Source organism: Rhincodon typus, chromosome 30, assembly GCF_021869965.1.
Source record: "Rhincodon typus isolate 14 chromosome 30, sRhiTyp1.1, whole genome shotgun sequence".
In the NCBI taxonomy this organism is placed as follows: domain Eukaryota; kingdom Metazoa; phylum Chordata; class Chondrichthyes; order Orectolobiformes; family Rhincodontidae; genus Rhincodon; species Rhincodon typus.
The window spans coordinates 4729116-4755048 of NC_063361.1; the positions used below are offsets into that span (position 1 = coordinate 4729116).

The following is a 25933-nucleotide window of genomic DNA, read 5'->3' on the forward strand; positions in this document are numbered from 1 at the left end:
CATCATGTTTTCAATAGTGATACACGTTATTGGATGTTAGTGTTCAGAGGGAATTGGTTGCCTCTGCACTCATGTCTGGAAAGGTATCTTGCAGGTACAGCAAGCAATCTGGAAGCTATACATGATATAGAGAGAGTAAAGGATACATGAGAGTAAGGGAGTCTTACTGCAATTGTACTGGGCCTCAAGGAGACCACGCCTGAAGTGCTTTGACATTTTGGTTTCACATTGAAAAAAGGAGATACTTGGCAAGAAGAGGGTCTCATAGATTCATAACATTAATAGTGTGATGAAAGCGCATGCGTAGTAGAAGAAATAGAGTTGAATATGCTGATACCTGCTGTTCAGAAGGATAAAATGTGATGCCATTGAAGCCAATGAGATTCTGAGTGGACTTCACAAGGTAAATGCTGAAAGGCTGTTTCTCCTGGAGAAGCTAAAATTTAGCTGGAGAAGATTGTAAATTTTTGCAATTCACTTTAGAATTGTGCATGCTCAATTGTCGAGTGTCCTCAAGGCTGAAATCATTAGATTTTTGGAATCAGAGAAAAAAGGCCGTGGTGATCAGGGAGGTTGTGATCAAAGATTAGCAATGATTGCACTGAATGGTGGAGCAGGCTTCTGCTCCTATATTTTGATTACCGTCCATATAAGAAGTCTCTAAAATAGGCTGCCACATCTCAAATTTCTGCCCATTTTACCAGCAACTCCACGTTTTTATCTCTTCAATCAAATTTCTAAAACCCGCTACTGCAACCAAAATGGCCCTAACTAAAGTCAACAAATGCATTCTCTGCAACTGTCGTGCACTGGCCCTACCCGTCCACTCTGGAGTTTAGCTCTCAGATCATCTGCACGGGGAACACAAAGTTAGCATGGAGGCATAGAATGCAATTCAGAGGGCAATAGCGTGTTGGCTTTTACTGCAAGGGGTGTGGAATACAACATTAAGCGAGTTCAAAATTGTACAGTGCTTCAAGGAGACCACCCATGGAGTACTGCGAACAGTTTGCAGCTTCTAAGCAAAGTGTTCATACTTCTGACAGCAGTCAAACTTATTGGTTTTAACAAGAGACTCACTTCTTTATCTCATTATCCATACTTAGTATGCACAAGCTCAATGGAGAGAATCCCCAGACTCATTTCCATAAATTATATTCAAAAAGCATGAAGCATTTCTCTGTAGGACAGACCTCCAAGTGAACTTCAAAAGAGACTCCAAAAGGTGCTAAAGAAATGTAAAAGTTTGTAGATATACATTATGTCAAAAACTTTGTATTAACATTGGCAAGTATTAACTTATACCTCTGGAGAATACGTACATGTACACTTGGTAAAATAAGGAATGTTTCAAAATGCTATAATGGGATTTGAGCATTGCTGGCAATATTACCCACTCTTAACTGCATTTAAGAAGATGGTAATAAGCAGCCTTCTTAAATCATTGCAGTCCTGTGTAAGGATTTTGATCCAACAAAATAAAAACGGAAAGAACGGTGGATGCTGTAAATCAGGAACAAAAACAGAAGTTGCTGGAAAAGCTCAGCAGGTCTGGCAGGATCAGTGAAGAAAAAAATCAGAGCTAACATTTTGGGTCCGATGACCCTTCCTCAGAAGGTCTCCGAGGAAAGGTCACCGGGCCTGAAACGTTAACTCTGACTTCTTTCTTCACAGACGCTGCCAGACTTGCTGAGCTTTTCCAGCAACTTTTGTTTTTGACCAAACATCTCAAGTTAGCTGCATTCACTTTCTGGGCTTGTCATATTTTTGTGACTTTCAGAGCTGAGGTTAAACTGCAACAACATGTAGAGAATAGAAAAGCAGTATTAATCACCAATAGATTATGTATCACAGACACTGGCCTCATTTTGTTGTTAAATTAATGCAATTCATAGCATCAGAATGTCTCCTAACGTGAACAAGTAATTGCCCTGGGGAGTGTCTTTATCATCTTGGCACTAATTGGAGTTTAGAAGAAAGACAGGTGATTGCATTGAAACATATTCTTAAGGTTCTTAAGAGGCTTGACATGGCAAATGCTGGGAGGATGTTTCCCCTTATGGGAAGAGTCTAGGACCAGAAGGCATAGTCTCAGAATGAAGGGGTGCTAGTTTAAAACTGAGATGAGGAGAAATTTCTTCTAGCAGTTTGTTGAGTGTCTTTGGAACTCCTTGCCACAGAGAGCTATGGGGGCAGAGTCCTCGTGTATATTCAAGGCTGAGATAGATGGATAGACGATCAACAGTGGAATTAAGATTTACACGGAAGAGGCGGGAAAGTGGACGTGATGAATGTTGGATCGGCCATGATCCTACTGAATAATGAAGCAGGCTTGAGAGGCCGAACTTTCTATTCTTGTTCATATTTCTTACGGTCTTATGGTATCAGTCAGTACCTGTAGAAACATGAGATAAGTCAACCTTCTGGGTATGAAACTTCGTTAAGTTTGAAAATATCTGACAAATGGCATCTTCTCAATGTTTTTTAAAATTAGGAAGAACATCTATACGTGAAATAAAAATGAGAACTCAAAGATTCATGAGTGCAATGAATGAACAGATCACCTAAATAACATAGTCAGAGACATTGAAGAGACAAAGTAAGAGTAAATGGCTGAGGAAATGAGAATCCTAGGAAAAGCGAAAATGTGAAGAATGGAAGATCTGGGTAGAAGTAGAGAATTAAACCTATTTAAAAATGTGGATACAATTAAAATATAAAGTCTCTGAAGTTAATGTTCAAGCAAGAGGATTGCTATGTACCTTGAAGAAAGAGATATACATAACATCCAAAAATAGTTTCTAATCTTTCTCTGAGGCATCCCACTTTTCAGGGAAACCATGGTCTTGGGATTTCAGAAGCATGGTGCATCTTGATGATGGAAATGAATTCCACAAGAATAGTGAGTAAAGTGGGTACCTAATATGCATAAGATAATTTGAGAGTTAAGGAACTTGATTTCATTTTATACACGGACAACCTAAAACAAATTCAGCCTCGAGTTAAGAAGCAACTATTGGGCAGGATTAATTACAGGAATGAGCTACAGATTTCTCAGCAGGGCGAGGATGATGACAGCACCCAGTATAATAAGATAATGCAAAAGATGTATGAATATTAATAATGGATAACGTAAATCAAAAATGGCAAAGTTGATCAGGAAAATTGCTTACTAGGATATAGAGTTCACAGGTCAGGGACAAGTGCAAATATTAGAAAGTTAGGAGTGAAAAGGATAACAAATGCAATACTTTGATTGAAAGTACAAAAAGGTGGAAATGAAGGAATAGAACTGAAACTGTCATGAAAGAAGATAGCTGTGTACTGAAGTGATTCTTGGTGCTTATTACATTCTGAGAAAGTAGACTGAAGCTGACTGGTAATGCACTATTACTTACAACCAGGCTGAACATGTGGTTTGGAGATCAACAGACGGGCACATTTCCAATTACTTCAAAAGTTATTCGTTTCTCATGGTTCTTAATTTTGTGTATACTGTCAGTGTGACCCAAGTTGAAATCAGTAAAATTCTCAATGGGCACAAACCAATGGTTAAACAACATCTTTCCAATTATCTTAGTTACATTAGTTTTTGCACCTTGAATTGATAGAGATAATCTGACCGTTGCATCAGGGAACACCCACCTCCCGCAGATATTACATGCGGATTCATCCGGAATTTAGGCCATAGCTATATGCATTCATATTTGTTAATAATAAATGGAATCCAATAATCCAACTCAGTCATGCCAAGAGCTGCAATGTATCATGACTGTACTATATCTAAAATGAACAGATTGTGGAAGAATATCAAGAATGCCTTTGAATGCATTGAAATCATAGAATTAACTCTTTACGCGAGTGCATATTTGACTGTGGGTTAGAAAAATGGATAAAATGAGCTCTTCAATGCAACCACCGAAACGGAACCTGATGTAGAGGATTTGATTTTACGTTGTCAAATGATTCAAATGCTATAGCACGAGAAAATTAACTCAACACAGTTTCAAAAAGGATTGTCTGAAAACCAATGTAGTAAAAGCTGATCGACTCAGATGAGCTTTAATAAAAAAAATTACCTTATTCTATTCTTGATTTTTATCATGTTGCAAGATGGTTTTACCACAGTCAGAATGAGACAAGTGACATCATGTTACAACTTGTTTACATGATAGATGCAAAATGATAACCTGTGTAGGTTTGTCAGGTTTTTAAATATTGTCCAATTGATAAAGAAATGAACAAGCAAAGTTTTCCACATTCCTTTGTCCAGGTTTCTCATAAAAGAGACATTGGTTGCAATTTCTTACCTGGGATCACAAAGAAACTTGGTCTTCTCTCCATCTTCTCTCCATATCAGCCATTCTCGAAAGGATGGATGAACAAACATCCGTGTCATATCCCGACGTTTTATCAGAAACATGGAAAGATTGTCCATCCGCTGTTGGAAATCCTCCCACTCAAGGTTACCATCAATATTTCCTGCATTGATTGCCTGATAAAGCTGATCATCTGTCATAGGATGCAAGGATGCAACAGCCACATTCAACAGTGGTAGAACCCGTTCAAATGAGGATTGTGTTGGGAATTTCATGTTGCACTGTAAGAGGTAGACCTCAGCGAGGGAAACAGGTACTACTTTATAGCTTGAACTCTTAAGCACCAAGTAACCTTTCTCAATCAAGTCAAAAGTCAGTTTTAGGTAGAGATATGACCCTTGGCTCAAAGCCTTAAGATGAGTACTGAGTTTGCCAAAGGTTGTGTTGTCCATTTTACCATTAAGGGAGATGTTATTCTGGATTTCAGGGCTACTGTGGATTCGGTGAAGGATATAGGCCTGTAGGTCCTGGTCTATTGCCTCGTTCACATCCAGTTTGTCCAGATATATCTTGTGAAATGGAAGAAGTTTGGCCACCTCCTGTGAAAAACATTGTTTTTCGATTAAACACACACAGTCTGGTGACAATGTGATCACAGCAACAGTATAAAGCTTAAAGATTTATTGCTACAGTAGATAAACTGCTTGAATCATGACAGAGACATCAACAGACAATGACTAAAAAGGTCAGTAATAGCTCACTAACAGTTCATTTCTCACTACAAGTCCACAAATATAAGGGAAAAAGATTCCAATTTAAATGCAAGTCCAAAGCAAAACTCAAATATTTTGGGTAAATTCAAGTGTGCAAGGTATCAGCAATATATGTTACACTGCAGTAGATAAAACTCAAAATTTTCAATTTGTTATTTTATTGCTGACTACTGTAAAGTAAATCATCTTCTGCAGTCCATATGACATTTCATGTACCAAGCTGTCTACCGTTCCAGTCTACTTAACAGACTATATCTCGTCAACATGCAAAAAGCTGTGTGTGGTGACATATAGTTATTGTGAAATCACTCCCATCAACCTGTTTGATAGGATGTCTAGACACAACAATCAATCAGGATGCAATATAACTGGTTTTCCAAGGAGAAATTGCTGCTAGTAATTCTTTATTTATGGAATTTTATCAGGAGGACAGTGATGGATTGGTAATATTACTGGATTAATAATCTAGACTCCAAGACTAGCAATCTGGAGAAATGAGTTCAAATCCCACCACTGTAACTGGGGAATTTAAATTCAACTAATTAACAAATGTGAATAAAAATATAATATCAGTAATGGTGGAAATTAAACTACCAGATTATTGTAAAAGCCCATTTGCTTCACTAGGTATTCTTTAAAGAAGGGAATAAGATGCCCTATTGCAGCCTGGCTGATATGTGATCCACACAATACGGCTGACCCTTAACTGCTCTCTGAAATGGTTTAACAAGCCTTTTCAAGAGCAATAAGGGATTGGCAACAAATATTATCTTGTCATTAATGAAAATGCAATGGGTTTTAAAAAGTATTATCTTCCACTTGATTTTCATTTCTATCACATTAGCTAAATATATGTCACCGCCCTCTGTCTCCTCTTTGTCATATTGCTCTGAACCTTTCTAATATGTCAATCTAATGCAATACTCTGCAGGTCATCTGATGAACTTCACTTGTTTTTTTTTTTCTCTCCTTATTCCTCCCTTCCCTTTCTTCATCTGAAGGTGTTTGACTTTTCTGTTTTACAGTTAACAGGCACCAAAGGCCCTTCCAATTTTAGCCAATTATCTTATCATCAGGGGAGAGACTGGTTACTGAAGGTCAAAAGGCTATTCAAACACAGAGCATCACAAAGGGGAAAGGAAGGATTGCAGATGCTAGAAGCTAGTGTCAATAAATGTGCAGCTGTAAAAGCACAGTGGGTCAGACAGCATCTGAGGAGCAGGGAGGAATTTCAGCCTGAAATGTTGACTTGCCTGCTCCTCGGATGCTGTCCGACCCACTGTGCTTTTCCAGCTCCACATTTATTGACTCCCGCATCATAAAGGGGTCTGCTCCCATCTTCACCACATGACTACACTTGCAGTGGAATATGGTTGATTTTACCCTCTCCACCCAGGGACTCCAACAAATTGTAATGCTCCAACTAAAGATCTTATAGATGTATTTTTAGATTTTAAAGACATCAAGGGATATGGGGAGAAAGCCAGAATATAGCACTAAGATAGAGGATCACCCACGATGTTACTGAATGGTGAGGCAGGCTTTAAGGGCTAAATGGCCTACATCTGCTCTTGACATGTGTCTTTATGTTAGGCTTTGGCAGTGGACTAGACCCCATATTCTGTGAATTTAGACCTTTGATGAGGTCAAACCAGTCCCCCATCCAACATACATTCTTAACATTAAACAATGATACATGCTACACATAATTGGAATAAGGCAGACTTCACGATGAAGCAGGTGGTGTGTTTGTTTACAAGCAAATAATTTTTTAAGGGTGGGAAACAATTTGACAGTCCAGGGGAGGGTGAAGCCTTGGGTACCATGCAAGTGCACAGCTTATCACATTGGGATAATTCTAATATTCCAAAGCTTCTTAAAGGACATTTGCCCTTTCCATGCTTTTGTCAACACAATGTGCTCCAAGGCCAGGACATTGTCAGTATGAAGTTCTATCAACAATAAAGAACTATTATCAAATTTGTAAGCACACATACACAAGATAACTGTACTCCTTGCTTTTGGGTCATGTCATGTTGAAAAGTACAAGCCCCTGGTTGCACAGGTAAATGGGTGTCAGTTATCTCAGTTGGCTGGATAGCTGATTCGCAATGCAAAGCGATGCCAATGGCATGGGTTCACCTCCCACACTGGCTGAGGTTACCATATTCTCTCCCCTTACCTGAGGTGTGGTGACCCTCAGGTTAAACCACCACGAGTTGTTTCTAATGAGAGAGCAGCCCTACGGTCTGGTAAGACTATGATAACTAGAATTTATAATAAATTTATTATTTATAATAATTTATAAATAACTAGAATGGTAACTAGAATTTAAACAGTCATCTCAGTCCAAACTCAACACGCACACTTAGCACCTCAGGAAATCAAAACCGATCTTAACAGCCTTTAATGATCATTCATAAGTTTTGCCTCTTTCTGCCACATGACCATACCTGAAGTGTTGTTCGAACTGTCACTATTAATTTCAGCCACGATGGAAATTTTCCAATCATTTTAGTGAGGAAGGACACAATTGTGTCCCCATAATCTGGTTTGTGGAACTCTGCTTCATTCAGGCCATCAATTAAGAGGATATAGTCTTCATCTGCAATCTTTCGCTCTGTAAGGAAAATAAAATCTGTAACTATCAGAATAACAGTGGGTTTTCATCTACAAAATTGTCATAAAACACAAAATACATATTTTTGTTACGAAGCATACATTAAAATTAGCTTTGATTTAATTCAAGAAATGTAACAAAATGGTGAAACTTCAAGTTATATACAACTGCTAGGCAGGTGATGAACAGGCCAAGAATGAGATAGATGACTGAATTATTAAACCACATATTTCATCTAGGAGGCTTAAATCTGTCTGTAATGCTGACATCTGGAAGCTGACTCAGATACTGAAATTTGTAAACTACCCTACAGTGGAATTCTGGGATATAACAGCTGACACTGATTGGTTATCTCCATGGAATTCAGTATCAATATGATATTCCATGGATTAGTGTGTGCTGTCCATGGAATTAGCACAAGTTCAAAATCTGTCCATAATACAATGTAAAGCACTGTACTACATCCAACCACATCTGGCTCTTATTGCTTGAAAGTACAAAAATACTCTAAATACTTTATTACTGTGGGAAACCGTTACTTACAAAGAGAATAAAAAAAAACATGAAATTTACATAACATTCTCAGGGAGGATCGCTGACGTAGTACCACTTAACGAGTCCATAGGCCTCCATCACACAATGGATTCAGTAAACATCTTATTCTAACAAAAAATAATTGATTTTCTATTTAAATATCTGTTCATTGAGGGACACATTTCCTGGAGAAAAGCAGCCTGCAGTGCTTCATTGTTGGAACGACATTTGACGTTTGGGAATATAGGATGCTCAGGTGCACAGGATAGAAACCTGGCTTAAATGTTAGCAACTCCCATGGTGTTTCATGACCCTTGCTCCCCCAACTTTCTTGGCTTGATATTCATTTCATCTTCCTTCACCAGTGAACACTATGTAATTACATCATCACTTTGCAGAAGTTTTCAAGACTGGAAAAATCTCAAAGACATTTCAGAATATAGAATGTGTCACAGAACAGTACCATTCTCAAGCAGCATAACATTGAACCATACAAAATCCAGGAGACAAACTTCTTTTCCAAAAAAAAAAAAGAGCAGTTTGAGGGAGACAGCTACAACACTGACCAGCAAGATAATTTATAGACCACAGGTGCAAGTTTTGAAGAATACTATATTTGCTTTATCAGTTTTTATATCAATTTTACGCACAAGGCAAAGAAGTTAACTAGTTATACTGGAGATCATGCATTGTTGCTATACTTTCTCAACTTCTAGGATGCAACTTTCTGACAAAGTTCCTTTAAAGAATAGGCAACAGATATCTTTGGTTTAAAAGGGAGTGAAAGCAAGTATTAGTTCTGTAGCTGTCTGATCTTTTTCAAAGACAAAGGGGAAATCATAATACGTTTCAATGCTTACTATCTGGATAAAATAGTAAATTGGCTGTTATCAGGGGTTTCTGTCAGCAAGCTAAGATATATATTTACAAATGCTTTGCCATTAGAGGCACTGGAGGTTATGACCATATTTGTTTGATTTTTAATTATATTTCACGGTATGAAGTGCTCAAAGTGATTGATTGATTGATTGATTTATTGTCAGGTGTACCAAAGTACAGTGGAAAGCTTGTTTACGAGCAGTACAGACAGATCATAGTAAGCAAGGATGTACATCATAAAACCTTAGACACAGGCATACAGGTTACATTGCACAGGGTGTGCAGTAGGCCAGATCAACGTTAGCAAGATCAGCATTATTTGAGGCTCGAGAGTCCATTCATCATTACCCCGGACCAGGAAATCATTTTTGGAAATGCTTGTTTTTGTCTGGTCTTACTGATAAGCCTTTAAATCATCTGGATAATGCTTCTTTACCAGAAAAATATGGAATAGGTTTCACAAACATGGTAGAGAGAAGTACTCCAGGAAGCAAGGACCTCAAAAGTAGAAAGGTTCGGGAAGGAGGAAAAATACTTCCACAAAAACGACAGAAATTTAAGCCGCGAATTTAGGGGTGGCACGGTGGCTCAGAGGTTAGCACTGCTGCATCACAGTGCCAGGGACCCGGGTTCAATTCCACCCTTGGACGACAGTCTGTGTGGAGTTTGCACATTCTCCCCGTATCTGTGTGGGTTTCCTCTGGGTACTCCGGTTTCCTCCCACAGTCCAAAGATGTGCAGGTTAGGTGGATTGGCCATGCTAAATTTCCCCGAGTGTTCAGGGATGTGTAGATTAGGTGGGTTATAGGAGTATGGGTCTGACTGGCATGCTCCAAGGGTCGGTGCAGACATGTTGGGCTGAACGGCCTGTTTCCAGACTGTAGGAATTCTATGATTCTAATAACGGAATCTAATAACCGAATTCTAATATGATTCTAATAACAGAAGCTAGTGCGTGTTCAGGCTTCTGTCTGATGGAAGAGGTTGCAGAAGATCATTACTGGGGTGCAATGAGTGACTGATGATGTTGGCAACCTTTCAGTGGCAGTGAGCCACGTAAATGGAGTCCATGGATGGAAGATTCTCCCTTCCGAGATGGTTTAGGCTGTGCACATCACCTTCTGTAGTTTCTTACAGTGCTGGGCGGCGCAGTTGCCATACCAGACCATTATGCACCCGGACAGTATGCTTTCAATGCTGCATCTGTAGAAGTTGATGAGGGTCCTCATGGATGGGCCAAATTTCCTGAGCCACCTGAGGAAGAGGAGGCATTATTATGCCTTCTTGACTGTCGCATCCATGTGGCAAGTCCAGCACAAATTGTCGGTTATCATCACTCCAAGGAATTTGACACTCTCCATCCTCTCAACCTCAGTTACATTGATGTAGATGGGGGCATATAGTCCTCCTTTCTTTCTGAAGTCAATGATCAGTTCTTTAGTTTGGCCCACATTGAGACAGAGGTTGTTTTCATTGCACCATGTCACCAAGCCCTTTATCTCCCTTCTGTATTTTGACTCATCATTGTTAGATATCCGACCCACTATGGTGGGGTCATCAGCGAGCTTGAAGATAGCGTTTATTCGGAATTTGGCAACACAGTTGTGAGTGTACAGGGAGTACAGTAGAGGGCTGAAGACATATCCTTGGGGGGGGCACCAATGTTGAGTATTATTGTGGAGGAGGTGCAGTTACCTATCTTCATTGATTGCAGTCTGTGGGTCAGAAAGCGGAGGATCCAGTTACAGAGGGTTGAGCCGAGACCAAGGTCGTGCAGTTTTGAGATTAGTCTGGAGGGGATAATGGGGTTGAAGGGGGAGCTGTAATCAATGAACAGGACTTAGGTGTCTTTGTTGCCCAGATGTGCCAGCACAGAAAACATTCAGCACATCAGAGAGGGATGTGCCTTTGTCCACTATCTTGCTGTGCTTCATTTTGTATCCCATAATGTCTTGCCATAGTTGGTGGGAGTTTGTTTGGTAGGTCTGGGCCTCTAACTTGGTCCGGAACTGCCTCTTGGCATCCCTGATAGCTCTATGGAGGTCATATCTAGATTTCTTGTATTGGTCTCAGCCATCTGACTTAAATGCTGCATGTCTGGTCTTCAGTGGGGAATGGACTTCCTGGTTCATCTGAGGTTTATGGTTGGGGGTCAATTAAATTGACTTCTTTGGTACACAGTCCACTTAATTATTGTAAGTGAAAAAGTGTGTAAAAATGTCACAATTTAAGTGGAAATCATGCCATTGAATTCATCCAAATTTGTTTTTAAACGGATGAATTACACGATCAAGGTGACATTACTACAAAGGGAGATAACATTTGTCATTTCTGCAGCTGAAATGGAGTAGGACATAAACTGCAGTTGTCTACTGATCCCAACGATAAGCTTAAATACAGCACCTTAGAATATTCTCCCAGAATAAAATAGTGGTTTATCCATTCTCCTACCTGTCACTGAAAGTTATGAGTATATTGTAGGCTATCAAATCGTGAAGAGTTATAAATTTAACTGCATTTACTAAATTGAGACAGGCACCATATATCTTAATTTAGTCCAGGTCAAGCAGAATGAAGAAACTTGCAATATAACAAGTCTGGATTCAGATTTGCGTCCCAGAAAAATAACAGTACACATCAGTGTACTACCTGCACTTATCCTACAGAATTGTACGTTATTCTCTTTACACTATTTTTCTTCTTAGGGTCTCTGTCTGGACCACATACTTGCTCTGCTACAGCAAGCTTGCTCTCAGTCACCCAGAAATCACAGGACAGTGTTCCATTGTAGAATGCTGTCTAACTTCCACCAATACTATTTCACCTGACACAAACAATTCTGAGGTCAGGGATTTCCAAATGAATCACAATCCTACCAGTCTAAAAGTGCTCCAAAGTACAGTGTCTAGGCAACACCTAACAACTAATTCCTAGAGCTCAACACCTACTCGACAAAATTTGACCTACCTTTGCGCAAGTTGTCAAGTGGTTCGAGAACTCCTCTTCTAAAAGATGCCATGGGGTCTTGAACACAGGAGCGCAAGCTGAGCATACTCTGCAAATGTGGTTCTCGAAGGAGCTGCTCCCTATACGCAACCAGTTGGGGTGATCGACAGAGTAGAGCTGCCACATTATGTACAAACTCTGGGACTAGGCAGGTGTAGGCATTGTCAGCTTGGCAGTAATGGTAAGCTACCACCTGGAAAGACAAGTTTAATGAGTAGATTCACCTCTATCAAAATCTTTAAAATGCCCTTTAGAGTCAATAAAGTCAACAGCAAATGGTAAGAGTTTAACCTGGTGGAACTTTGTTCTTGGGGAATTCAAGTTTTAACAAAAAGCTGTTGAACAAGTTACAGCTTTTCATTGAATTTGACACAGTATGAGGTTTGAACCTTTAAAAGCATTTACAACAAAACATCAACAACTTAGAAATTTTTAATTTTTCATCCAAAATAGTGCTTTGATTTTCATCATTTCAGATATCTGTTTTCTGTGCTATCGAAGTTCCATATTGTTAGAAATTGAATTGATAGTGTAAAAAAAAAGCTGGTTTCTGTTTAGCTAAATAGCAATGTTAAAGCCAAACTTTCAACATTTGACAAAATTATGATGCAATTTTGGCTTGATTTTACACATTTAAAATATTACAACTCATCAGGCATCATGTTGATGGTCCTGCCAATGCGAGTAAAATGTTAAACAAAAATGGGTAAGTTGTTCTGTGGGTAACATGTATTGGGACATGAAATGAGACTATTCAAAAATAGTTCGTTAAATACCTTTTAATAGGTGCCAGGAAAAAAAGAAACTCAGTCACGCACCTGAATTTAATCTGAGATCCAACAGGGAAAAGATTGATGTGACTTATTCTCAGTAAAGGTGCATGCGATTAATACAAACGTAAAGTATTTCTCTAGCTTTGCCAAATCTGTGTGTGTTTGGAGAGGGAGGAGGAGATACAGAAAGACAGAAGAGGAAGGGGAAGATGGAGAGCATCGGGAAAGAGTGTGATCATGAGGAAGTCATTCGAACAGAGAAGGGGTTGGGAGGAAGATAAGGTGAATTGGACAGATTAAAGAGTTCAAAAGATATGAACAGACCTGGTGTCATTGGATCAGAAGGCCTACGCGGGCACATCATTTTTAGGAGATCAGAAAGACAGAAAAACATAACACCTCACATTTATCCAAATTAAACTCCATCTGCCACTCCTCAGCTCATTGATCCAATTGATAAAGATCACTTTGTAATCCTAGACAACCTCTTCATTGTCCACTATACCACATATTTTGGTGTCATCTGTAAAACTACTAAACATGCCTCCTATATTCTCATCCAAATCGTTTGCATAAAACGACAAACAGAAGTGGACCCAGTATTGACCCCTCTGGAACACTGCTGGTCATGGGCCTCCAGTCTGAAAAACAATCCTCCACCAGCACCTTCTGTCTCCTACTGTAAAGCCAATTTTGTATCCAATTGGCAAGCTCACCCTGAATCCCATGTGATCTAACTTTACTAATTAGTCTACCATTGGGAACCTTATCACAAGCTTTACTAAAGTCCAAGTAAAACAATGTCTACCACTCTACTCTCATCCATCTTTTTAGTTACTTCTTCAAAAAACTCATTCAAGTTTGTGAGATAAAATTTCCCTTGCACAAAACCGTGCTGACTATCCCTAATCTTTCCTTGCCTCTCCAAACACTATCTTTCAGAATCACCTCCAACAACTTACCCACCAACGTCAGACTCACGGGTCTATAGTTCCCAGGCCTCTCCTTACAACCTTTTTTAAAGAAAGGCACATGAGCCACATTGATCCAAATATTTTAGCAATTATCATAATTAAACTTTAATGACACACTATTCATCTATAATAGAAATATTCTTTCTTATCTTACTTCAATGTAAATACTCATCAAATAATTGTTGGATGACTCACTCACTGACAATTAGAAAATAATTCAGAATGAACTCTATTACAGTGATTAATCAGACGTCAGACCTGATTTTCAGCTTCGTTTGTAATTCAAGGGTAGAAATAAAAGAGGAATCTGTACTGAGCAACACGCATAAAATCAGTCCAGGCATAACACAACAACGAATAGGACTTTGAGAGGGTGCTTTAAGAATGAGGCTGTGTGGGTTTCCTTAGAACACTGTCTTCAATTCAGCCTTTTTGTTACTTTTGAATCCAGGATTCAGTCCTTGATTTTAAACTAAAGCATTGAGTTCATTAGGACTTTGTTTTTATTCAGAATAGAAAAGTGATTTCCATAGCCTGTACTGAAAGCAACATTAAGCATACAACCGACAATCAAACAATGAACAATGAACAATAATACAAAAAAAAAGGCATTTTATAATGATTCATTTCATATTCCAGCTGGCAAAGAGATCAGACAGGAATCAGATATGCTACTCTCTAGCATGCCAGCAGATGGTGTCTAATAGACTGTCATGAATTGTGTGCTGTTTTGGTCTCATGTAGATGAAGAACAGGGAACAGGCCAGAGGAACAAATTCACAGTTTATCAGTGTACAACACAACATACAGGATTCTTAGGATGCCACTGCAGTATCTCTATCTCTGAACTAGAGGCCCAGGTACAAATCCCACCTTATCTGAACAGGTTAATTAAAAATATCTGCAATATACCATGTAGCACATTATACGTTTCTCTAAAATTAACTTGATCTTCGTGAAAACAAATGCTTGTTGGAGGCAGAGAAGGTGTCTTTGAATATTGTCTAAAGAAACAGGAGTATTCACTGAATATAACAAATATAAATTTGTATAAAGTTCCTCCCTCTCCTTTACTGGAATTTTGATAGAATGACATTAAAAAGCCCATTATTCTTCAGTGGTTTGGAAACAGTTGCACCATGAGGTACAGTTGAAAAAATAAAAATATAGTCAACAAAAAATTTATGATTAGTGTCATCTTTCTTTATTCCTTGTATTTAAATAGTGAGTGACAATCACATTTTGGAAAGGAATTATCAAACATTACAGTGTGAGGGAACTGAAATCTCAGTAAAATAAAGCAATCACTTCAGAACCTTAAGGACACGTGCATTTGTTGATATAATGAATTGCCCCATTCTGCTTGGGGGGTAGGTTTCTTAATCAAAATTAAAGATGCATGATTTTGTAAACAGCAACAACAAAAAGCTAGATGATACAAACAGAATCATAACAGACTAGCAATTAAAATAGGTTTACAAACTTGAATAAAGACTTAAATTTGTAAAGCAAGTTTTAATTGACTATGATAGTTACTAACCCTCCCGTTATAAATGGGTTTCCTTTATTTACACTGTTTGTATCCATGATAGAGACATCCTAAACAGGAACAAAGTAGGCCACACGTCTCGAGTTTGCTCTGCCATTCAATTAGATCATGACAGATTGGTTTTGAATTCTACATCTTCATTTGTTCTCAACAACATTTTCCCCAACAAGAATCTATCGACTTTTATCTTAAAAGTATTCAAATACCTCTCTTCACCACCTTCTGTGGCAGAGAATCCCAAGGTCACAGGACAAAAAAAAATTTTCACCTCTAACCGAAAGGATGACCCCTAATTTTAAAACAAGGATCTTTGTTCTGGGCACATTCACGAGAGGAAACATGCTTTCTCTGTCCAGCTTATCAAAATCTTTCAGGATATTATATACTTCAATGAAGACACCTCTTACTTTTCTAAACTCCAACAGAAACAAGTCCAAGCTGTCCAACCTATCCTCATAAGTCAACCTGTGATTCCAGGTGACAGTCCAGTAAACCTCCTCTGAACCACTTCTATTGCACTTACATCCTTCTTTCGATAAGGAGACCAAAACGGCACATGATAAAGCGTTATGTTGCTGCAACTGAAATCCTTTTTTTTCTAATCATCAATCAAAATAGTGATAATAATTAAGAGGCTTTGCACACCATTTGTGTTTTTAAATCTACCTCTTACCCTGCCAAGGGCCCATTTCTCCCTTTGCATAGCTTAAAACACTCTTTAATATTTTACATATTGAATATATTTAATCAACTTGAATCGAGTCTCTGAAATTTGTTCTCTATCATTTTGCTAAATAAATGTTACTGAGAAATTGTGCGCATACAGCATACATTTAGACAACAAGTTTGTCATAAGCTATCAAAAGCCACTAAACTCTGGATGGTGGAATAAGACCAAGTCTTTGTTATTAACGTTTTAAAAGTGTACAAGGTAGAATTTCTGTATACAACAGTGAAATATGTATGTGCTTTGTTTAACTGTTACACTGCACATTAGGGATTACAGTTCCTGTGAAAATGGAAGATGACAGAAATTTGATTTAAATCAACAAAATAGGAGGTGCAACGTGTACAATGCTTTTTAAAATGTGAAATCTGTAGAAAAAGGTGCAGGGAAGATTTACAAAATTTATTCCGGGTATGATAGACTTCAATTACGATTCAGTTAGGTTGGAGACATGGAGGTTCTTTTCCTGAGTGATGTTTGAAAGAAAGGATTTGAAAGGTGTGTTCAAAAATCACGAGGTGTTTAGTCAGAGTAGCTAAGAGATAAACTGCTTTCCTTGGCAGAAGGGTCGAGAACTAATGGACACAGACTTAAAGTGATTGACAAAAGATCCAAGTATGACACAAAGAAAATATTCTTATGCAATGAGTTGAATTGAATGCACTGTCTGAATGTGTAAATGATGATTTGATTGTGGCTTTCAAGTAGGGAATTGGATATGCACTTGAAGAAAATCATTTGCACATCTACCAGGGGAAAATGGGAGAGTGAGACAAGCTAAATTGTTCTTTCCAACAGGTGAGATGGGCTTAATGGACCACGTGGTCTTTTTCAATGATATAACTGTTGTATGATTTCAAGAACTTTGCTGTTACAGCTAAGCACTCAAAATACTGCATATCCCATACAGACCACTAATTGGACTGGTTAAATAATCAACACAACATATAAAATGACTTAGTAGTATCCCAATTTCTGAGCCTGGAGGTTTGAGTTCAAGTCCCAACAGCTCCAGAGATGTGTAATAACATCTCTGAAGATGGTGACTAGAAAATATCTATGAAATGGCCGCTGGTAGTCACATGATGATCTCTGTTGATTCGCGATAGCCAGCCAAAAAGCAGACAGACTGGTATGTTCTCTCAACAGCTACCGTTAAAAGAATTCCATAATCTTTTTCAACACCACAACGGACTTTACAGGTGTGAGAATTAAAGGTTTTTGAGATAACAATCAGGATACTAGAAGGAACTCCTACAGAGAATTCCAGCTTTGCTTTGTGGGACAATGATAAATCAAATGTTAACATAACTATCTCAAATTTGATCCGTATAAAACTATGCGCTACAACATTTTAAACCAGAAATCCCCATGAAAGTGTCTGAGAGGCAACATATCAGTGAAGAGAGTTCTCAAATAAACAGAAAATGTTTTTCAGAAAGAACTCACCGCTCTGCCAAAGGAGTTTAGGCAATCTGTAATTGCTATAACCACAGAACAAATGAGGCACACAAAATCACCTCTCTCTCTCAAAGCCTGCTGTACTCACTGAGCATACCTGTGCAAATAATGTTGACTATTCAACTACAAAAATTAACGCAACTGTTTGATTTGACTTCAAGAGTTAACCTCTTCATTTCAGCAAGAAGGAACACTAGCATCAGGTTCAGAGATTTATTTAGACTTACTCATTTTTTTTGTCTCATTCCTAATTTGCTTTAGCCTTAGTATCCGTAATCTTTTTGTTAACAACTGTCTCTCTTTATTCTTAGGGAACCTTCAGCGAGACTCGTGATAGACCATTATTTAACCTGTTTAAATTAAATCTCAACTACTGGTCAGCTTCAACTTGAATCATCACAATGAAAGGCTAAATTAGCTCTAATAATTCATATCACTAATTATGCTACAAACATTGTGGCCATGATAACTGCCAACTACTACTGTTTTCCCATCCCTCAAAACAGTTTTGCTTATGAATTCCTCAATGGCTTAACCCCACCTCCTTTCACTTCAGCCCTTCAGCTGTAGCTTCCTGTGTACTGCCCTGCTCTTCCTCTCCCATGCCATTCATGGCAACAGCTTTCCCCTGTCCCACCTCATTCTTGGAATACCCTCTTATGTCCCTTTGTCTTTTTTTTCCCCCTTTGAGTTTTAAAGGCTAATTTTTCATTGTGCACTACATCCTAAATCTTCTATCAATGTCCTCTGCTAAACACCTTGAGATAGTTTCCATAATAAAATATTAAATTAGAAAACTCAAGTTATTGTGCGGTCATTCACTAGTGTTATTGGTATGTAGTTTCTCATCGCTAATATTCCCAAAAGATTTTTGTTTTACTTTGCAAATCTGGCTAGTTGGCTTAGTTACCTAGCTCTGTATGGCTGGTAGAACACGGATGAAGTGATTTCAGTAAGGTGATTCTCAACCCTATTGTTGTAGGGTTCAGTTGCCCTACAAGAAGTCACTGATGTTTAATAAGGCAAGCAAAAAACAGGTCAATTTAAATTTACTTTTATTTCACTGCTCCTGATTAAAATGACGTTTCATAATTAAACTTTACCTGCACTGTACTTCAGACAATTTAGATGCCAGCCTGGTATTATGGAACGATTAATTTCTGAACTACAAATGTCTTCAAGCATTTCATGGAAGTTAGTAAATAAATTAAAATTTGTTCTGTTCCTATTTTTAAATAAGGTGCGTCATCAAAATAGCTTGAAATTAGGCCATCCATAACTGAAAAATTACCAAATTCAAACTGTAAAAACATGTTTTGAGTTCTTTTAAAATATAATACACTGATATGATAACAAATTACTTGCTTGTTTATGAGAACAACTTGTATTTTCATAGTGCCTTTAATTTAATAAACAATCTCGAGGCATTTCACAAGAGTTAGAAGAATCAGATTTTGGTGTAGAGATATTGGACCAAGTAATGAAATGCTGGGTCAAAAGAATCTTAAAGAAGGGTCCAAAGTACTCACGAATTTAAGATGTTCATAGAAATGTAGAAAATAGTAGAGCAAGAGTAGACCATTCGGCTCTTTGAGCCTGCTGCTCCATTTGACATGATCATAGCTGATCATGCAACTCAGTACCCTGTCGCTATTTTCTCACCGTATGCTTTGATTCCTTTAGCCCCAAGAACTATAATCTAATACCTTCTTGAAAACATTTAATTAAATTCATGAAAGACAGGGAAGGAAAGGAAGGAAAAGAACTAATAGAATTGCTCCTTCACTGTCGCTGTGTCGAAATCGTGGGACTCCATCTCTAACAATGTTTTGGATCTACCTACACCACATGGATTGCAACAGCTCAGGATAGCAGCCTATCCCCACCTTCTCGAGGACAACTAGAGATGGGCAACAAACACTGGCCCAGCCCATGACACACTCATCCCACAGATGACCAAAAAGAAATAGTGCTACAAAGAGAGGATATCCCAAGAAGTCAAGGATAGAACTAATTTGGTCAGATTATAATACAATAAAGGAAGCATTTCATTGGTCACTGTATTCCACAGGCCAAATACTTACAGGAAAACTGCCTAGAGGATTAAATTTGTAAGGAAATTACAGAGAAACATAATAATTAAAAAATAATTTAAAATGAGCTTCAATCATTCTGAAATAGACAAGGATAAAGGCCTGAGATGACAAGAATTACTAGAATGTCTTCAGGAGAATTTTCTCCATGAGCATGTTTCCATGCCAGTGAGAAAGATGGCATTGCTGGAGCTAGTTCGTGGAAACGAGGTGGGACAAGTAGACCAAGTACGAATGGGGAACGCTTAGGAAACAGTGATTAGTGTGTCATAGGTTAGGTTGGCTATGCAACAGCACATGAAACAATTCATAATAGTTTTTTTTATTCATTTATGGGATGTGGGCATCACTTTGAACTGTGACAATCTACAGGGTTTAGGTACATCCACAGTGCTGTAAAGAAAAAGAGTGGAGTTAAATTTCTCGAGTATCGTAAGAGCAGCATACATTCAGGCAAATGGAAAATATTCTATCGTACTCTGACTTGTGCCTTGTAAATAGTGGACAGCCTTTGGGAAGTCAGGCAGTGAGTTAAAAGCCACAGAATTCTTAGCGTCTGACCTGATTTTAGTCACAGTATTTGTCTGGTCCAGTTCAATTGCTGGTCAATGGGAACAACCTAGAATGTTGTTGTTGACTTGCTCGCTGAGTTGGCATGTTTTTGTTCAGACGTTTCATCACCATGCTAGGTGACATCATCAGTGGCGCGTCCAATGAAGCGATGTTATTCTACACCGTTCGGAATTTATACTGTCTGGTCCGTTATGGTGAGTACTGTCATTTCCAGTTTCGATCTGTATGGGTTTGCATATGGGGTCCAATTCTATATGTTTGTTGATTGAAGTATGGGTGGACAGCCATGCCTCTAAGGCTAATAATGGTTACCTTGTCCCAGTTAAATTAATGGCCTTCATTGTCCGAATGTACCAATATTAAGGAGTGTTTGTTGTTCTGTTTTGCTGCCAGTTGATGTTCATATATTCTGATGGCTGCCACAAATATTACAATGGACAGACAGGAAAGAAACTAGCCATCAGAATACACAGACATCAGCTAGCAGAAAAACAGCACGACGAACTGTCCTTAATATCTGTACATTCAGACAATGAAGGCCATCAGTTTAACTAGGACAAGGTAATCATCATAGCCCAAGCCAAACATAGACACGCACAGGAATTCCTAGAGGCATGGTTCTCCACCCATACTTCAACCAACAAACATTTAGAATTGGACACCATATACAAACCCATACAGATCAAAACAGGAAATGACATTACTCACCATATTGGACCAGACAGTATAAATTCCAAGCGGAGTACAATAACATTGCTTCATCGGAGGCTCCACTGATGATGTCACCTAGCATGGTGACAAAACGTCTAAAGAAAAACAAGCCAGCTCGGCGAGCAAGTCAACAACTTCATCCACAATTCATGCTACAGATCTTTGCCAAAACTTTAAACCCAGGATGTTGAAAATGGGGGGACTCAGTGATGGTACTGTAATGACATTATATGACACCAGGGGAGATAATTCGATTCTCTAGGTGAGAGAAAACTAGCTTTGGAATGAATGGATATCGTCCAGGTAAACTGAAATCCAAGATTACCATACAAAACTGTAGCTGAACAATGCTTTTAAAAAAGGAACGAGATAGGCTACTATGAATGTACCTTCCTACAAGGGGGGAAAGATAGGTAACACAAATCCAGAGATCCTTGGTTGACAAAAAATACAGTTAGATGAAGCAGCAGAATTGTGTATTTAAGATATATAAAAGGTGGATATCACAAATTAAGACACAAGCTCAGTCTGGCATGTTCAGAGAGGAATTTTAAAAAGATAGAAGCACAGAAAATGTATGTGGAGATATAGGCACTCTACAGTAAAATGAATCCAGAAGTCTTCTATAACCATATAAATAGCAAAAAGAGGGATACAAACAGGAGTGGGACTCAAAAGGGTTTTACGTGTGGAGGCAGGGCTGAGTATGGCTGAGGGACTGTACAAGCACTGTGTAACTTGCTTTAGCAAGGGTGAAGATGCTTCCCAAGTCTTGGTAAAACAGGTAGCATTTGAGGTTCTTGATGAGTTTAAAATTTATAAAGGAAAAGGTAACAGACAACTTAAACATACTTAAAACTGATAAGCCACCAGAATCAGTCGTGATGCATTCAATATTGAAGCAAGGGTAGAAATTGCAGAGGAACTGGGTATAATTTTCCAGTCCTCCTTGGATACAGTAATGGCGCCAGAGGACTGGAAAACTGTAAATGTTTTCAAATAGATGCAAGGACAATTTCTGCAATTCCAGGACAGTCAGTTTAACCTCAGTGGTAGGGAAGCTTTTGGAAATGACAATTTTGGCCAAAATTAATTGTCAATTGGCAAATGTGGGTTAATTAAGTAAAGCCTGCACTCATTTGTTCAGGGCAAATCATCTTGAATGAACTGGAGATTTTTTTTTTAAATTAAATAATGGAAGGGTTAGATAAGGGTAATGAAGTTGATGCGATGTATATGGCCTCAAAATGCCTTTAGGACAGCATAATAGATCCATAAGCAAAGTTAGAGTTCATGGAATAAAAGGGACAGTAGCAACATAGTTACAAAATTCATCTGAGTGACAGGAAACAAAGGTCCATTGCTAGATTGGAGTAAAATTTATAGTGGGGTTCCTCCGTGGTGTAAGGACATCTGACTTCTTGATACACAGACTTTGGTGTTAAGGGCACAATTTCAAAATTAGCAAATGATATAAAGAAGTACTGTGAACTGTGAGGAGGATAATGTCAACCTTCAAAAGAACACAGACAAGGGGTGGAATGGATGGAAAGGTGCCAAATGAAAGTTAATGCAGAGAAATGTCAAATTATGTATTTTGGTAGGAAGAACAGGGAGAAGCAGTATAAAAGGCTTACTAAATGTTGCAAGAACAGAGGAGCATAGAGACATACGTGCATAAATAATTGAATATGGCAGGGCAGTTTGACAGCACGGTTTAGATAAAGCATATGGAGGGACTACAAAAGGAAGGAACAAAAACAAATTGGAGAAATTCAACAGGTCTGGCAGCATCTGTGGTGAGAAAGAAGTGTTAACATTTCAAGTCTGGTGACTCTTCATCAAAACTGTTAGGAGCCAGAAAAATATGGCATTTATACTGAAGGCGAAGTTGGGGGAGTGGTGGTGGGTTTGAAGAGAGGGGAGTGGATATGGGTGGAGATGGAGCCCAGAGGGACAGAAATGGGGTGTTGGTGGGGTGAGAGAGAAAGAGAGAGAGAAAGAGAGAGAGAAAGAGAGAGAGAAAAAAAAAGAAAGAGAAAGAGAGAGAGAGAGAGAGAGAAAGAAAGAGAGAAAGAAAGAGAGAAAGAAAGAAAGAAAGAAAGAAAGAAAGAAAGAAAGAAAGAAAGAAAGAAAGAAAGAAAGAAAGAAAGGAAGAAAGAAAGAAAGAGAGAAAGAAAGAAAGAGAGAAAGAAAGAAAGAAAGAAAGAAACAAAGAGAGAAAGAAAGAAAGAGAAAGAGAAAGAAAGAGAGAGAGAGAGCGTGATGAAAGGTGTCTGTAAACAAGGAGATTATGGAAAGCAGGTCAGAACAGAACAAAAGCTGAATAAATTGGTGAGCTATACCAAAAGCAACCCATATAATACGATAATGGACCCAGCAGTATGTGAGAATGGGTGACTGTGCTATTAAGCCATCCATGTCATTACAGGACAGTTGTGGGATAAATAAAAGACGTGGAAGGATGGGAGTACAGCTGTATTTCATTCAGTCTACAGTATTCACTGTTCACAGTGTGGTCTCCTGTACAGTGGGGAGACAAAACGCAGACTGGTTGACTGCTTTGCAGAACACCTACATTTTGTCCACCAAAATGAATCTGACCGTCCAGTTAAAAATCGAAAGAACTGTGGATGCTGTAAATCAGAAACAAAAACAGAAGTTGCTGGAAAAGCTCCGGTCTGGCAGCATCTGTGAACAGAAATCAGAGTTAATGTTTCAGTTCCGGTGACCCTTCCTCAGACCATCACCTTTCAGTTGCCTGCTGCTTCGCCACACCACCATGTTTCCTGTCTAACACCTCTGTCCCATGCCTGCTACACTACTCTAGCGAGCCTTAGCACCAATTCAAAGAATAACATCTCATTTCCTGTTTGGGGACCCTATAGCCTCGAGGAACATGGAGTTCAATAATTTTAGAGACTGATTCCTTCCTCTCCAATTTCTTTTTTTAACCCACCCCACACTCAGTTGTTATGACATGGGTTGCTTTTAGCACAGTCACCAACTCTCACATACTGCTAAGACCATGATCACATTATACGGGTTGCATTCAGTACAGCTCACCCGTTTTGTCCTACTCTTAGCTCTTCATTATCACTTATTCAGCTTTTCTTCTGTCCTGGCCTCCATAATTTCCTTGATAGTAGGAACTGCAGATGCTGCAGAATCTGAGATAACAAGGTGTAGAGCTGGATGAACACAGCAGGCCAAGCAGCATCAGAGGAGCAGGAAGGCTGACATTTCGGGCCTTGACCCTTCTTCAGAAATGGGGGAGGGGAAGGGGGATCTGAAATAAATAGGGAGGGGGGGAGGCGGGTAGAAGATCGATAGAGGAGAAGATAGGTGGAGAGGAAACAGACTGGTCAGAGAGGCGGGGATGGAGCCAGTAAAGGTGAGTGTAGGTGGGGAGGTAGGGAGGAGATAGGTCAGTCCAGGGAAGACGGACAGGTCAAGGGGGTGGGATGAGGTTAGTAGGTAGGAGATGGGGGTGGGGCTTGACGTGGGAGGAGGGGATAGGTGGGAGGAAGGACAGGTTAGGGAGGCGGGGACGAGCTAGGCTGGTTTTGGGATGCGGTAGGGGGAGGGGAGATTTTGAAGCTTGTGAAGTCCACATTGATACCATTGGGCTACAGGGTTCCCAAGCGGAATATGAGTTGCTGTTCCTGCAACCTTCGGGTAGCATCGTTGTGGCACTGCAGGAGGCCCAGGATGGACATGTCGTCTGCGGAACGGGAGGGGTGTTGAAATGCTTCGCGACTGGGAGGTGCAGTTGTTTAGTGCAAACCGAGCGTAGGTGTTCTGCAAAGCGGTCCCCAAGCCTCCGCTTGGTTTCCCTGATGTAGAGGAGGCCACAACGGGAACAGCGGATGCAGTATACCACATTAGCAGAATCAGATCAGAACCACATCTCAGATGTCCTCGTTTTTCAAGGACCGCAACTTCCCCTCCACAGTGGTCGAAAAAGCCCTCGACTGCGTCTCTCGCATTTCCTGCAACTCATCCCTCACCGCAATAACAACCAAAACAGAATCCCCCTCGTCCTCACGTACCACCCCACCAACCTCCGGATCCAACGCATCATCCTCCAACACTTCCGCCATCTGCATTCCGACCCCACCACCAAAGACATTTTTCCCTCCCCACCCTTATCTGCTTTCCAGAGGGTCCACTCTCTCCGTGACTCCCTTGTCCGCTCCACACTCCCCTCCAGCCCCACCTCACCCGGCACTTTTCCCTGCAACCACAGGAAGTGCTACACCTGCCCCTACATCTTCCCCCTCACCCCCATCCCAGGCCCCAAGAATACTTTCCACATCAAGCAGGTGTTCACCTGCACATCTGCTAATGTGGTATACTGCATCCGCTGTTCCCTTTGTGGCCTCCTCTACATCGGGGAAACCAAGCAGAGGCTTGGGGACTACTTTGCAGAACACCTATGCTCGTTTCGCACTAAACAACTGCACCTCCCAGTCACAAACCATTTCAACTCCCCCTCCCAATCCTCAGATGACATGTCCATCCTGGGCCTCCTGCAGTGCCACAACGATGCCACCCGAAGGTTGCAGGAACAGCAACTCATATTCCGCTTGGGAACCCTGCAGCCCAATGGTATCAATGTGGACTTCACAAGCTTCAAAATCTCCCCTCCCCCTACCACATCCCAAAACCAGCCGAGCTCGTCCCCGCCTCCCTAACCTGTCCTTCCTCCCACCTATCCCCTCCTCCCACGTCAAGCCCCACCCCCATCTCCTACCTACTAACCTCATCCTGACCCCTTGACCTGCCCGTCCTCCCTGGACTGACCTATCCCCTCCCTACCTCCCCACCTACACTCACCTTTATTGGCTCCATCCCCGCCTCTTTGACCTGTCTGTTTCCTCTCCACCTATCTTCTCCTCTATCGATCTTCTATCTGCCTCCCCCTCTCTCCCTATTTAT

At 39.7% G+C, this 25933-nt stretch overlaps 1 protein-coding gene across 7 annotated transcripts in view; it reads right to left on the minus strand.

Moving 5' to 3' along the window:
* tanc2a (tetratricopeptide repeat, ankyrin repeat and coiled-coil containing 2a) overlaps positions 1–25933 on the minus strand; it is a 754278-nt gene that overhangs the window by 137605 nt on the left and 590740 nt on the right. For all 7 annotated transcript variants that reach the window (XM_048614640.1, XM_048614638.1, XM_048614637.1 and 4 more), the window contains 3 exons: positions 12093–12324; positions 7546–7712; positions 4311–4918 (listed from right to left, as the gene is read on the minus strand). In XM_048614640.1, the coding sequence (XP_048470597.1) occupies positions 4311–4918; positions 7546–7712; positions 12093–12324 (1007 nt within the window). The remainder of the gene's footprint in view (positions 1–4310; positions 4919–7545; positions 7713–12092; positions 12325–25933) is intronic.